Genomic DNA, 16,632 nt, shown 5'->3' with positions numbered 1-16,632 from the left:
CACTGCCCATGAAGGTGACACTGTGTGTAACATATTCAGAGAGAACAGACTGGCACTGCCCATGAAGGAGACACTGTGTGTAACTTATTCAGAGAGAACAGACTGGCACTGCCCATGAAGGTGACACTGTGTGTAACATATTCAGAGAGAACAGACTGGCACTGCCCATGAAGGTGACACTGTGTGTAACATATTCAGAGAGAACAGACTGGCACTGCCCATGAAGGAGACACTGTGTGTAACATATTCAGAGAGAACAGACTGGCACTGCCCATGAAGGTGACACTGTGTGTAACATATTCAGAGAGAACAGACTGGCACTGCCATGAAGGAGACACTGTGTGTAACATTCAGAGAGAACAGACTGGCACTGCCCATGAAGGTGACACTGTGTGTAACATATTCAGAGAGAACCGACTGGCACTGCCCATGAAAGAGACACTGTGTGTAACATATTCAGAGAGAACAGACTGGCACTGCCATGAAGGAGACACTGTGTGTAACATATTCAGAGAGAACAGACTGGCACTGCCCATGAAGGTGACACTGTGTGTAACATATTCAGAGAGAACAGACTGGCACTGCCATGAAGGAGACACTGTGTGTAACATTCAGAGAGAACAGACTGGCACTGCCCATGAAGGTGACACTGTGTGTAACATATTCAGAGAGAACAGACTGGCACTGCCATGAAGGAGACACTGTGTGTAACATATTCAGAGAGAACAGACTGGCACTGCCCATGAAGGAGACACTGTGTGTAACATATTCAGAGATAACAGACTGGCACTGCCCATGAAGGTGACACTGTGTGTAACATATTCAGAGATAACAGACTGGCACTGCCCATGAAGGAGACACTGTGTGTAACTTATTCAGAGAGAACAGACTGGCACTGTCCATGAAGGAGACACTGTGTGTAACTTATTCAGAGAGAACAGACTGGCACTGCCCATGAAGGTGACACTGTGTGTAACATATTCAGAGAGAACAGACTGGCACTGCCCATGAAGGTGACACTGTGTGTAACATATTCAGAGAGAACAGACTGGCACTGCCCATGAAGGTGACACTGTGTGTAACATATTCAGAGAGAACAGACTGGCACTGCCCATGAAGGTGACACTGTGTGTAACATATTCAGAGAGAACAGACTGGCACTGCCCATGAAGGAGACACTGTGTGTAACATATTCAGAGATAACAGACTGGCACTGCCCATGAAGGTGACACTGTGTGTAACATATTCAGAGATAACAGACTGGCACTGCCCATGAAGGTGACACTGTGTGTAACATATTCAGAGAGAACAGACTGGCACTGCCCATGAAGGAGACACTGTGTGTAACATATTCAGAGAGAACAGACTGGCACTGCCCATGAAGGAGACACTGTGTGTAACATATTCAGAGAGAACAGACTGGCACTGCCCATGAAGGAGACACTGTGTGTAACATATTCAGAGAGAACAGACTGGCACTGCCCATGAAGGAAACACTGTGTGTAACTTATTCAGAGAGAACAGACTGGATCTGCCCATGAAGGTGACACTGTGTGTCACATATTCAGAGAGAACAGACTGGCACTGCCCAGGAAGGTGACACTGTGTGTCACATATTCAGAGAGAACAGACTGGCACTGCCCATGAAGGAGACACTGTGTGTAACATATTCAGAGAGAACAGACTGGCACTGCCCATGAAGGAGACACTGTGTGTAACATATTCAGAGAGAACAGACTGGCACTGCCCATGAAGGTGACACTGTGTGTAACATATTCAGAGAGAACAGACTGGCACTGCCCATGAAGGAGACACTGTGTGTAACATATTCAGAGAGAACAGACTGGCACTGCCCATGAAGGAGACACTGTGTGTAACTTATTCAGAGAGAACAGACTGGCACTGCCATGAAGGTGACACTGTGTGTCACATATTCAGAGAGAACAGACTGGCACTGCCCATGAAGGTGACACTGTGTGTCACATATTCAGAGAGAACAGACTGGCACTGCCCAGGAAGGTGACACTGTGTGTAACATATTCAGAGAGAACAGACTGGCACTGCCCATGAAGGTGACACTGTGTGTCACATATTCAGAGAGAACAGACTGGCACTGCCCATGAAGGTGACACTGTGTGTAACATATTCAGAGAGAACAGACTGGCACTGCCCATGAAGGTGACACTGTGTGTAACATATTCAGAGAGAACAGACTGGCACTGCCCATGAAGGTGACACTGTGTGTCACATATTCAGAGAGAACAGACTGGCACTGCCCATGAAGGTGACACTGTGTGTAACATATTCAGAGAGAACAGACTGGCACTGCCCATGAAGGTGACACTGTGTGTAACATATTCAGAGAGAACAGACTGGCACTGCCCATGAAGGAGACACTGTGTGTAACATATTTAGAGAGAACATACTGGCACTGCCCATGAAGGAGACACTGTGTGTAACATATTCAGAGAGAACAGACTGGCACTGCCCATGAAGGAGACACTGTGTGTAACATATTCAGAGAGAACAGACTGGCACTGCCCATGAAGGTGACACTGTGTGTAACATATTCAGAGAGAAAAGACTGGCACTGCCCATGAAGGAGACACTGTGTGTAACATATTCAGAGAGAACAGACTGGCACTGCCCATGAAGGAGACACTGTGTGTCACATATTCAGAGAGAACAGACTGGCACTGCCCATGAAGGAGACACTGTGTGTAACATATTCAGAGAGAACAGACTGGCACTGCCCATGAAGGAGACACTGTGTGTAACATATTCAGAGAGAACAGACTGGCACTGCCCATGAAGGTGACACTGTGTGTAACATATTCAGAGAGAACAGACTGGCACTGCCCATGAAGGTGACACTGTGTGTAACATATTCAGAGAGAACAGACTGGCACTGCCCATGAAGGTGACACTGTGTGTAACATATTCAGAGAGAACAGACTGGCACTGCCCATGAAGGAGACACTGTGTGTAACATATTCAGAGAGAACAGACTGGCACTGCCCATGAAGGAGACACTGTGTGTAACTTATTCAGAGAGAACAGACTGGCACTGCCCATGAAGGAGACACTGTGTGTAACATATTCAGAGAGAACAGACTGGCACTGCCCATGAAGGTGACACTGTGTGTAACTTATTCAGAGAGAACAGACTGGCACTGCCCATGAAGGAGACACTGTGTGTAACATATTCAGAGAGAACAGACTGGCACTGCCCATGAAGGAGACACTGTGTGTCACATATTCAGAGAGAACAGACTGGCACTGCCCATGAAGGAGACACTGTGTGTAACATATTCAGAGAGAACAGACTGGCGCTGCCCAGGAAGGAGACACTGTGTGTAACATATTCAGAGAGAACAGACTGGCACTGCCCATGAAGGTGACACTGTGTGTAACATATTCAGAGAGAACAGACTGGCACTGCCCATGAAGGAGACACTGTGTGTAACATATTCAGAGAGAACAGACTGGCACTGCCCATGAAGGAGACACTGTGTGTAACATATTCAGAGAGAAAAGACTGGCACTGCCCATGAAGGTGACACTGTGTGTAACTTATTCAGAGAGAACAGACTGGCACTGCCCATGAAGGTGACACTGTGTGTAACATATTCAGAGAGAACAGACTGGCACTGCCCATGACGGAGACACTGTGTGTAACTTATTCAGAGAGAACAGACTGGCACTGCCCATGAAGGAGACACTGTGTGTAACTTATTCAGAGAGAACAGACTGGCACTGCCCATGAAGGTGACACTGTGTGTAACATATTCAGAGAGAACAGACTGGCACTGCCCATGAAGGAGACACTGTGTGTAACTTATTCAGAGAGAACAGACTGGCACTGCCCATGAAGGTGACACTGTGTGTAACTTATTCAGAGAGAACAGACTGGCACTGCCCATGAAGGAGACACTGTGTGTAACTTATTCAGAGAGAACAGACTGGCACTGCCCATGAAGGTGACACTGTGTGTAACTTATTCAGAGAGAACAGACTGGCACTGCCCATGAAGGAGACACTGTGTGTAACATATTCAGAGAGAACAGACTGGCACTGCCCATGAAGGTGACACTGTGTGTAACATATTCAGAGAGAACAGGCTGGCACTGCCCATGAAGGAGACACTGTGTGTAACATATTCAGAGAGAAAAGACTGGCACTGCCCATGAAGGTGACACTGTGTGTAACATATTCAGAGAGAACAGACTGGCACTGCCCATGATGGTGACACAGTGTGTAACATATTCTGAGAGAACAGACTGGCACTGCCCATGAAGGTGACACTGTGTGTAACATATTCAGAGAGAACAGACTGGCGCTGCCCATGATGGTGACACAGTGTGTAACATATTCTGAGAGAACAGACTGGCACTGCCCATGAAGGTGACACTGTGTGTAACATATTCAGAGAGAACAGACTGGCACTGCCCATGAAGGAGACACTGTGTGTAACATATTCAGAGAGAACAGACTGGCACTGCCCAGGAAGGTGACACTGTGTGTAACATATTCAGAGAGAACAGACTGGCACTGCCCATGAAGGTGACACTGTGTGTAACATATTCAGAGAGAACAGACTGGCACTGCCCATGAAGGAGACACTGTGTGTAACATATTCAGAGAGAACAGACTGGCACTGCCCATGAAGGAGACACTGTGTGTCACATATTCAGAGAGAACAGACTGGCACTGCCCATGAAGGAGACACTGTGTGTAACATATTCAGAGAGAAAATACTGGCACTGCCCATGAAGGAGACACTGTGTGTAACATATTCAGAGAGAAAAGACTGGCACTGCCCATGAAGGTGACACTGTGTGTAACATATTCAGAGAGAACAGACTGGCAGTGCCCAGGAAGGAGACACTGTGTGTAACATATTCAGAGAGAAAAGACTGGCACTGCCCATGAAGGTGACACTGTGTGTAACATTCAGAGAGAACAGACTGGATCTGCCCATGAAGGTGACACTGTGTGTAACATTCAGAGAGAACAGACTGGCACTGCCCATGAAGGTGACACTGTGTGTAACATTCAGAGAGAACAGACTGGCACTGCCCATGAAGGTGACACTGTGTGTAACATTCAGAGAGAACAGACTGGCACTGCCCATGAAGGTGACACTGTGTTGCCACTTTTCAGACTGGCACTTCCTGTCGTATAACGAACTATGTATATATACAGTATGCTAATTGTGTTGTTGTGTCATAGGTGCGCGACAACAGTCGGGAGCCATGCGGGTCTCTGTCCTTCCTGCGCAAATCCATGAAATACGAGCCATCCCAACAAGTGCTGTGTCACCTGAATGTCACAATGCCACAACACACCCAGGTGACACAACTACACAGCCTTATTCCTCCTCCTGTACTTCCTAAGTGTTGTGTATAGGATTGTTTGCCTCACTGTTGTCTTGTGTGGTGTGTTTGTTGTGAATATTGATGTTGTGTGCATCATTGTGTAGTTGTGATGTTGTGTTGTCGTGTGTCATTGTGTAGCTATGGGATGCTGTGTTGTCACAGTCATTACATAGTAGTATAATGCTGTTTTATCATGTATGATTGTGGAGTTGTGTTTGATATTGTGTAGGAGTGTAATACTGTGTTGTGTAGTGTCATTGTGTATGTCTATTTTATGTCATATGTTGTGTAGTTATCTGGTTCTGTTTTGTCTCATGTTATTGAATAACACCGTAGAAGTGTTATTCTGTAGTTGTATAATACTGTTATGTTTTGTGATTGTGTCATTGTGTAACACTGTTGTCAACCAAGGTTTCTTTTACCGTGTTGACTACTCAAGGATTTAATTGTCATGTTGTCTGATATTGTAGTTGTGTAAAATTTGCGCACAGACCCAATGGTTTCCTGGTCATGCTATGTGATTGTGTAGTTATGTAACACTGTGTTATGTTGTGTGATTTTGTTATTATATTGTTGTCATGTATGATTGTGCAGTTGTGTAACGCGTTGTTGTGTAATGTTGTATGTAATGAGATTGTGTAATACTGTGTTGCCATATGTGATTGTGTAGTTGTGTAACGCTGTGTTGTCGCAGGGCCCTGGCAGTCTGGACAGGAGGAGGACGCTGACCCCACTGGCTCTAAGGGAGAAATACAGTCTGCTGAACGACAATATGAGGGGTGAGAGAGAGTAAGGGATAGAGGTGGGTTGAAAAGGAGAGACAGGAGGAGAAATAGGGAGGGAGAGGGGAGAATGAGAAGAAGGAAGAACGGGAATAGAGAGAGAGAGGGATAACATGTAAAAGATGGGGGTAATGAGAGGGGGGGGAGAGGGGAGGAGAATCACACGGGAGATAAGGAGAGAGGGGGGAGATGCCGTCTACTTTGTGTGGAGAGGAATGTGAGGTGTGGGGAGGGGGGGGGGGGAGAGAGACGGAGAGAACAGCGACACCACAGAGAAAGAGTGTTGCAGCCAGGTGAGAGAGCGCAAGTGGTGGAGGGAGTGCTGAGAAAGCACAGCGAGTGCAAAAAGCGAGCCCTTAGTAAGAGACCGGTGAGTGAGTGCACAGAGAGCAGCGTGTACAGTATACACAGTGCTCAGCTCAGATCTATCAGCAAGTAGGGGCAGCAACACTGGGTCTGTCTCATGTCTGATCACACCAACTATAACCCCCCCTCTCTCTCCCCAATCACCCCCCTGTCTCTCCCCAATCACCCCCCTGTCTCTATCACAATCACCCCCCTGTCTCTATCACAATCACCCCTCCCCTTTATTCTCCCTCTTTTTCTCCATTACTCTCTTCTCTCTCCTCTTTTCTCCCCCTCTCATTGACTCTCTCTCCCCTCCCTCTCTACTGCTCTCTCCTCCCTCTCCACATCTCTCACTCCCTCTCTACGTCCGCCTCTCTCCCCCTTTCTACGTCTCTCCCCCACTCTACATCTCTCCCCCTCTCTACGTCTCTCCCCCACTCTACGTCTCTCCCCCTCTCTACGTCTCTCCCCCTCTCTACGTCTCTCCCCCACTCTACGTCTCTCCCCCTCTCTACGTCTCTCCCCCTCTACGTCTCTCCCCCTCTCTCTGCGTCTCTCTCCCCCTCTCTACGTCTCTGTCCCCCTCTCTACGTCTCTCTCCCCCTCTCTACGTCTCTCTCCACGTCTCTCACCCCCTCTCTACGTCCGCCTCTCTCCCCCTCTCTACGTCTCTCCCCCTCTCTACGTCTCTCCCCCTCTCTACGGCTCTCTCCCCCTCTCTACATCTCTCTCCCCCTCTCTACGTCTCTCTTCCCCTCTCTACATCTCTCTCCCCCTCTCTACGTCTCTCTCCCCCTCTCTACGTCTCTCTCCCCCTCACTACGTCCGCCTCTCTCCCCCTCTCTACGTCTCTCCCCCTCTCTACGTCTCTCTCCCCTCTCTACGTCTCTCCCCCTCTCTACGGCTCTCTCCCCCTCTCTACGTCTCTCTCCCCCTCTCTACGTCTCTCTCCCCCTCTCTACGTCTCTCTCCCCCTCTCTACGTCTCTCTCCCCCTCTCTACGTCTCTCTACGTCTCTCTCCCCCTCTCTACGTCTCTCTCCCCCTCTCTACGTCTCTCTCCCCCTCTCTACGTCTCTCTCCCCCTCTCTACGTCTCTCTCCCCCTCTCCACGTCTCTCACCCCCTCTCTACGTCCGCCTCTCTCCCCCTCTCTACGTCTCTCCCCCTCTCTACGTCTCTCCCCCTCTCTACGTCTCTCCCCCTCTCTACGTCTCTCCCCCTCTCTACGTCTCTCCCCCTCTCTACGTCTCTCTCCCCCTCTCTACGTCTCTCTCCCACGCTCTACGTATCTCTCCCCCGCTCTACGTATCTCTCCCCCTCTCCACGTCTCTCTCCCCCTCTCTACGTCCGCCTCTCTCCCCCTCTCTACGTCTCTCCTCCTCTCTACGTCTCTCCCCCTCTCTACGTCTCTCCCCCTCTCTACGTCTCTCTCCCCCTCTCTGTCTCTCCCCCTGTCTACGTCTCTCCCCCTGTCTACGTCTCTCTCCCCCTCTCTACGTCTCTCTCCCTGTCTACGTCTCTCCCCCTGTCTACGTCTCTCTCCCCCTCTCTACGTCTCTCTCCCCCTCTCTACGTCTCTCTCCCCCTCTTTACGTCTCTCTCCCCCTCTTTACGTCTCTCTCCCCCTCTTTACGTCTCTCTCCCCCTCTCCACGTCTCTCACCCCCTCTCTACGTCCGCCTCTCTCCCCCTCTCTACGTCTCTCCCCCTCTCTACGTCTCTCCCCGTCTCTACGTCTCTCTCCCCCTCTCTACGTCCGCCTCTCTCCAACTCTCTATGTCTCTCCCCCTCTCTACGTCTCCCTCCCCCTCTCTGTCTCCCTCTGTCTCCCTCTGTCTCTCTCTCACTCCCCCCGCTCTACGTCACTCTCTCCCCTCCCCATATCACTCTCTCCCCTCCCTCTCTATGTCTCTCTCTCCCCTCCTCTCTTTCTAATCCCCCCTTTCTGACAATTTCTCATTCTTTCCCATTTTCTCTCTCCCCCAGGCTCTCTCGGTGGCACAGAACAAATTGATATGAAGATGGCTATTATATCAGAGCACCTGGGTCTCAGCTGGGCCGGTGAGCTGACGCTCTAGCATTACTATGATATTGTTTCTCTGTTCTACTGTTATCACATACTACTGTCACTAGTCACAGGGACTCCCAGTACTTGTTGAGAGCGATGTTGGAGCTCTGCTACTTGCAAGCAAGTAGCGTTCATATGATAGCCTTAGTATAAGGGAATTCCAATCACTGAGTGGTATTTTTATGTGAACGCTGCCTCTTGCTCTCATGATCTGTGGTTGCAGGCATATATAGTGTTAACACATTATGTTGTTGTTGCTATTCCTCTAGCTGTCCATATACATGATAAGAATTGCTAACTGTTTGAACCTGTTATTATTACAATCAGGCAGGAGGCACATCTAGCGATTAACGCTTTATAGTTCAGGCAGTCAGTGACTTTGTGCAATACTTGAATACTCTTGTTTGGGTCAAGACCATCAGCTCAACGTGTTTTAATATTTTATTCACTTTTTATTTATCACTTTTTCACCTTGGTTTTCACTATAGCAATGTTAAAATTAAAAATGTTTATTGTGATGTGCACCCCAAATGTACTTCTGTGAATGTTCGTGTGACTTTATCACGTGATCATTCAAATGTTAATAGTATTGACTTCATTCTAACTGGTCTTTATTCATGTGAAAGTGTTAGGGTCACTTTAAGTGCACTGTGTCTATGGGAGTACTCCTGGATTCTTATTAAGTTAATAGGGTCAGTGACATCGCCTTATATGATAATATAGTGTCTCGTACATGGGATTCCTATACATTAATAGTGTCAGTGGCATCTCCTTATGTGATAAGATAGCGTCTCACACATGATTCCTATAAGTTAATAGGGTCAGTAACATTTCCTTATATTATAATATAGTGTCTCAGGCATATGATTCCTATAAGTTAATACTCAGTGGCATCTCCTTATGTGGTAATATAACGGGATTCCAGCCCGTTTACATCTTCAATGCCAGAGGGGCATTGTGATAAGAGGGCATCTCCCATATGGAATTCCTATAAATGATTAGGGTCAGTTCCTTCCTTTGGGATAAGACTGTCTCATACATGGGATTCCTGGAAAGGGAAGAGTGGAATTGTGTACGGGACAGTCCCACTTACCACCAAAGAATTAAGTGCTTCCAGTTCTGACTATTAACTTATGGGAATTCCGTGCATGAGACACACTCTTATGACATAATAAGAGGGAAATGCCATTAACCACGTTAATATTTTAGGAATGCAGCATGTGAAATGGTCTCTAATCCCGTAAGAAGAAGGTGCCACTGATCCTATAAACGAATAGGATTCTGGCGCAGGAGGCACACTCCTATCCCACAAGGAGGACCTACCTCTCACTCTCCTACTTTATGGGAATCTCGTGTGTGAGAGAGGGGCCAATAAACCAAAGTCAAGACTATATAAACATAGTTAAAATCTACGATGGGGGACACATGTGAATTGTGGTGGAATGGAATGTTTCTGTATGGAACACCTCACTGATGGAACTCTCACACACCAAGTGTTCTGATTGAATGTCATTGATACATTGAGCCATTCTGGGCACTTTTTATTTAATCTAAATCTGGATTTATAGGCTGTACATACTGTAAGGTCAGTGACAACTCCCTGTTGTGGGATATAAGGGCGTCTCATGTTTGAGATTCCCATAAATTGATAGGATTCGATGCATTTCCCTCTTGATAGGATTCCTATAAATTAGTAGAGTGAGTGGGCACGTCCCTCTTGTGGGATTAAAGTGTGTCTTGCACACAGGATTCCTATAAATTATTAGGGTCTGTGGCACCTGCCTCTTGTGAGATGAGAAAGCATCTCATGCCTGGGATTCCCATAAATTGATAGTGACACCTCCCTCTTGTAGGTTGGGTGTCTCAACAGGAATCCAACAAGGTAATAGGGTCAGTGACATTTCCCTCTTGTAGTAGATATATTATAATATACTGAGCTCCCATTTCATCCCGCCTACTGTGGTGTATGTTTGTAGGGTCAGCGTGACCACTCCCCCCCTACCCCCCCCCGATCCCTCCTAAACTCCGCTGTCTCCGCAGAGCTGGCCCGAGAGCTGCAGTTCGAGATGGACGATATCAACAGGATCCGAGTGGAGAACCCAAACTCTCTGCTGGAGCAGAGCGCAGCCTTACTACACTTGTGGGCATACCGCCAGGGCACTAACGCAAAGTGTACGTATAGGGGACACGATGTACAGCAACAGGACACACACTGCGTATAACAATCAGATGCAACCATTAGACACTACGTATAACAACATTGTTTGTAACAGGCGGACATGGTATATAACACACTGCATATACCAACTGGACACACGGCGCGTCACCACCAGACACTTTGTATAACAATCGGGAACACACTGCGTATAACAACCGGCAACTGGGAACACGCTGCGTATCACAACCGGGAACGCGCTGCGTATCGCAAACAGTAACACGCTGTGTATCACAACCGGGAACGCGCTGCGTATCGCAAACAGTAACACGCTGCGTATCACAACCGGGAACGCGCTGCGTATCGCAACCGGGAACACGCTGCGTATCACAACCGGGAACGCGCTGCGTATCACAACCGGGAACGCGCTGCGTATCGCAAACAGTCACACGCTGCGTGCCGCAAACGGGAAACGCAGCATATCGCAGCAGAGTCACACATTGGTTATAACAACCAGACAAGCGGACAATGTGTACCATGCGGACACCCACTGTGTGTAACAATTAGACACTTTGTATAAGTACCGGAGACACATTGCATATAATACCCAGACACTGTGTATCTGGACAGTGTGTACTGTATAACAATTGGACACACATTGTGTATAACAACCAGACACTGTGTAGAACTCTGTGTATAACCACCAGGACGACACACTGTGTATCACAACCAGAGGGACATTGCCTTTTACAACCAGAGATTGCTTATCGCATCCAGACAAGCACCGCGTATCGCAACCTGCCACGCGGATACCATGTGTGACAACCAGACACTCGTATACAGCAACCAGGCACACATATACAGCAACCAGACACACATTGTGTTACGCACTATCCGTGTGTATTACATACTGTTTGCCTGGTCATTTTACGCAAACAGCAATGCACTGCGTAAAACAACTGGACACTGTGTATAACAACTAGCCACTTACTCTGTTACTGCCCCGGACGGGGGCAATGTGGCTCCAGCACATAATGGTGCCTTACTTTTACAATAATATGTATACACGCACGTGCGGGGACAGGAGAATGTAACCCTCACTCCTCACAATGCCTTGATCATACTCTGCAGTGGAGGACCTGTACACAGCTCTGCGTAACATTGACCGCAGCGAGATCGTGAACATGCTGGAGGGCGCCGACCGGCAGAGCAGGTGTTTGAAGAGTGAGCGCCGCTACACTAACAGTGATGGATCGGTCTCCCCCTCCCAGAGGAACGGTGAGATCATGGGGGGGAAGGTGTGAGAACAGCGTGGGTGTGGAGGGAGGGTTATGTATAAGGCAAACGACTGAGACAGTGAGGAGGAGCATATGGGACAGAGAGACAGGGACAATAAGTAGCAGAAAGGACAGACTATAATAAGGAGCAGGGAGGGTATGGTGGTGAGGAGCAGAAGGGACAGACTATAATAAGGAGCAGGGAGGGTATGGTGGTGAGGGGCAGAAGGTACGGAGTATAATAAGGAGCAGGGAGGGTATGGTGGTGAGGAGCAGAAGGTACGGACTATAATAAGGAGCAGGGAGGGTATGGTGGTGAGGGGCAGAAGGTACGGACTATAATAAGGAGCAGGGAGGGTATGGTGGTGAGGAGCAGAAGGGACAGACTATAATAAGGAGCAGGGAGGGTATGGTGGTGAGGAGCAGAAGGGACATACTATAATAAGGAGCAGGGAGGGTATGGTGGTGAGGAGCAGAAGGTACAGACTATAATAAGGAGCAGGGAGGGTATGGTGGTGAGGAGCAGAAGGGACAGACTATAATAAGGAGCAGGGAGGGTATGGTGGTGAGAAGCAGAAGGTACAGACTATAATAAGGAGCAGGGAGGGTATGGTGGTGAGGAGCAGAAGGGATAGACAACAATAAGGAGCAGGGAGGGTATGGTGGTGAGGAGCAGAAGGGACAGACTATAATAAGGAGCAGGGAGGGTGTGGTGGTGAGGAGCAGAAGGTACAGACTATAATAAGGAGCAGGGAGGGTATGGTGGTGAGGAGCAGAAGGTACAGACTATAATAAGGAGCAGGGAGGGTATGGTGGTGAGGAGCAGAAGGTACAGACTATAATAAGGAGCAGGGGGTATGGTGGTGAGCAGAAGGTACAGACTATAATAAGGAGCAGGTAGGGTAGGGTATGGTGGTGAGGAGCAGAAGGTACAGACTATAATAAGGAGCAGGTAGGGTATGGTATGGTGGTGAGGAGCAGAAGGTACAGACTATAATAAGGAGCAGGGAGGGTATGGTGGTGAGGAGCAGAAGGGAGAAGGGACAGATTATAATATGGAGCAGGGAGGGTATGGTGGTGAGGAGCAGAAGGGACAGACTATAATACGGAGCAGGAGGGGTATGATGGTGAGGAGCAGAAGGTACAGATTATAATAAGGAGCAGGGAGGGTATGGTGGTGAGGAGCAGAAGGGACAGACTATAATAAGGGGCAGGGAGGGTATGGTGGTGAGGAGCAGAAGGTACAGACTATAATAAGGAGCAGGGAGGGTATGGTGGTGAGGAGCAGAAGGGACAGACTATAATAAGGAGCAGGGGGTATGGTGGTGAGGAGCAGAAGGTACAGACTATAATAAGGAGCAGGGAGGGTATGGTGGTGAGGAGCAGAAGGGACAGACTATAATAAGGAGCAGGGAGGGTATGGTGGTGAGGGGCAGAAGGTACGGACTATAATAAGGAGCAGGGAGGGTATGGTGGTGAGGAGCAGAAGGTACAGACTATAACAAGGAGCAGGGAGGGTATGGTGGTGAGGAGCAGAAGGTACAGACTATAATAAGGAGCAGGGAGGGTATGGTGGTGAGGAGCAGAAGGTACAGGCTATAATAAGGAGCAGGGAGGGTATGGTGGTGAGGAGCAAAGGAGACAGAGGCTGACTGGGACAGTAGCCATGATAAGGAGCTTAGGGGGACACTTTGTGAGGAAGCAGAGGGGACAGTGATAGGGAGAAGTTACAGTCCCAATGGGAAGGAACAGGGGGTACAGAGACCGTAGGATAAGAGAGGGCAGTGACACTTTTAAGAGGGTGCAGTCAGGAATGAATTATGAGACAGAACAATCGTTTGAAATAAGTGCAGAGGGGACACTAACAGTGTCAGAGAAAGGGAACAGCAATGGTGATCAGGAAAGGGGACACAGATCAGGGATTGTCACCTCCAAAGGAACCTGAGAGGCAGTGATAGAGAAAGGGGACAGTCACAACAGAAAGGAGCAGAGGGGGCATGCAGTGCTGTAATGTGAGTGTGGGGGTTCCAGTAAATCCCTGCAGTGCCAGAGCCCCTAATACATCTCCGGTTCCTTTGACCCTAAGTGGAGTTGATATATTTCAGGGTGATGTTTATTACAAGGCTATTGTGGGATTGTCTGTGTCTTGCGTCTCTCTGTTCTTCCTCCTTCAACCCCACTGCTCTTCTTGGAAGGAGTCCCATGTCTGTCTCATTCTCTCACCTGCTCCTGGGCGGGGTATCTAGGGGTCAATGTATGTGTGTCTCTTACTTACTCTCTCTCTCTCTCTCTCTCTCTTTCGCTAAGCTTATACGTTCACCTCTGACCTCTGACCTCCTCATGCTGTTGTCTTCTACTGTCAGTCAGGCCGGGGGTTTCCCCTTGTCCCCAAAACCTACCCACTCTTTCCCTGAGGAATGTATGTATCTCTGCATCCCAAAGGCAATGCATTGCAAGCCCCTTTTAATATCTTTTTTTTGGGGGGGGTGGAGGGGGGGTGTTAACGTGGGGCAGATTTTACTTCCAAGATATTATTTCCAAGTGTTCATGAATGCCCCATAATGCCAAATCCAATTTTGGTGGTTTTGGTGCACCGAACTGTTGTGCGGTTTTTACCAGATTTACCAGTCTTGACGAAAGCTGTCAGTTTTCACCTCTGTCCTTTGTCTGTGTCTTGTTCAGCATTGAGAATAGGTTTAAATTCTGTTGCATTTAGAATACGAGTGAGAACTATTAGGGTCAGGAGGACACAAGTGTATATACAATATACACACAGTGGTTTTTTTTTGTAAAGAAAAGGTCGCTGGAACCATTAATTTATATCTATATTACAAAAAACACACATATATACACCAGTCATATACACACACTGTATATACACCAGACACACAAACATATACACTTATCACGCACACACACACACACACACACACATGTATACACTGGTCTCACACACACACACACACACATACACATATGTATATACTGGCACCACACACACACGTGTATACATTGGTCACACTAATACTCATGTGTACACTCTTCACACTAACACACACCTGTATAAACTGGTCACACCCACCCACACACGTGTACACTGGTCACACACACACACACACATATGTATACACTGGTCATATATTCACATGTATACACTGGTCACACACACACACAAACACACACATGTATACGCTAGTCAGACACATGTATACACTGGACACACACATACACACTGGTCACACACATGTATACACTGGACACACACCGGTCACACACACATGTATGCACTGGACACACACACACACATGCACTGTATATATGTGTGACATAAGTGTACATAAGTCATACACACATATACACACATACACACATACTGTACATACAGTATGAACACACAAATATACACGTCATATGGATACACATCTATGATAGTTTATTTTGTTACAGATTGTTACTTTTTTATCGCACTGAAAATTTTCAATTTGTATAATAGAATCAGTGAGATAATGGGGTGGGTGAGAGTCTTTGGGGGGTTCTGTCTGTAGTGCTTAAGTGTCTCTGTGTCTGTGTGGTGCCTGTTTGTGTATGTGTAACCCTCCTTACCCAGCTCTAAAGGAGGTTACATCACATAGACTGAGCACTGCCAATGTACAGTATATAGTCAATAAGGCCTTTGCCGTGTGCTGGGTAAGTGCAGGCTGGGCGTGGAGGCTTAAATATAACAAGGATGGGCGCCAGGAACTTCTATTAACAAAAAGGTGCTTTATTGGACATCCGTCAATAATGCTTCACAGACACGGACATACTGGTTACTTGACAGAAACTCATGGCAAACAATATTCCTGACTTCATCCCCTGGTAGCTCTCACTCCTACGCTGGGAAGGTACATAGACTAGTTCCCCATAGTAAAGGAATAAAGTGACAGTCTCTTGCATAGTAATTAATGCCTGATATCGAATGGGCCTCTCTGGAATACACTTCAGGCTCGTGGACTTGTAACCCACTACTATGTACTGCATACTTTCTCCATACCTACAGTATGTGATCAGGATTGCACTAGGAACCTTCTGGTTGGGACGGGCCTAACATTCTCCAGAGTTACTATGCCGAGAACTCCTTACCCAAAGCATGCGTCCTCAATAGAACGATCTTGGCTCCTTACTGTGACGGAAGGGGTAAATATGGCTGTTAATAAAAGTTAAGTCTGCCATTATTACCCCTACCTGTCAGTAATACATTGGTATTGTATTATATGTATATATGTATGTCTTTGCTTGGTAACAGCACCTCAGGAATCGGGTTAATATGTTTGCAGGAGAATTGTTGCAACTTGGTCTGTGACCTTTCCCTGTATCCTTGTTATTTTGCAAATGTTATGTTGCAGTTTTATCCACAAATCAGGGCCTGAGCATGTAGGCAGCTCCTGGCCCTGAGTGTTGCAATATTATGTTTTAAGTGTATAAAAGGTGGGGAGGGAGAACCCCTAGGAGACAGAGCCCGCAGAGAGTTACAGAGGTGTTGCTGTGTCAGAGAGAAACTGCAGTGTCCACTCCAGTGCTGGTCTCAGGCCTGAAAACCAGTCCTGTAGGCATTGGGCATGAAGAGAGAACAGGCGAAATCTCT

At 47.7% G+C, this 16,632-nt stretch overlaps 1 protein-coding gene across 3 annotated transcripts in view; it reads left to right on the top strand.

Moving 5' to 3' along the window:
- The first annotated feature begins 5,212 nt into the window (after positions 1–5,212).
- Positions 5,213–16,632, top strand: part of LOC142495691 (ankyrin-1-like) — a 538,760-nt gene continuing 527,340 nt past the window's right edge. For all 3 annotated transcript variants that reach the window (XM_075601505.1, XM_075601503.1, XM_075601504.1), the window contains exons 1-5: positions 5,213–5,352; positions 6,073–6,157; positions 8,495–8,569; positions 10,617–10,748; positions 11,863–12,009. In XM_075601505.1, coding sequence (XP_075457620.1) covers positions 5,287–5,352; positions 6,073–6,157; positions 8,495–8,569; positions 10,617–10,748; positions 11,863–12,009 — 505 coding nt within the window. In that variant the 5' untranslated portion in view covers positions 5,213–5,286. The remainder of the gene's footprint in view (positions 5,353–6,072; positions 6,158–8,494; positions 8,570–10,616; positions 10,749–11,862; positions 12,010–16,632) is intronic.

The sequence above is a fragment of the Ascaphus truei genome, chromosome 5, assembly GCF_040206685.1.
Source record: "Ascaphus truei isolate aAscTru1 chromosome 5, aAscTru1.hap1, whole genome shotgun sequence".
In the NCBI taxonomy this organism is placed as follows: Eukaryota; Metazoa; Chordata; class Amphibia; order Anura; family Ascaphidae; genus Ascaphus; species Ascaphus truei.
The sequence above is the reverse complement of the archived record's forward strand: the minus strand, read 5'-3'. Positions and strand labels throughout refer to the sequence as shown.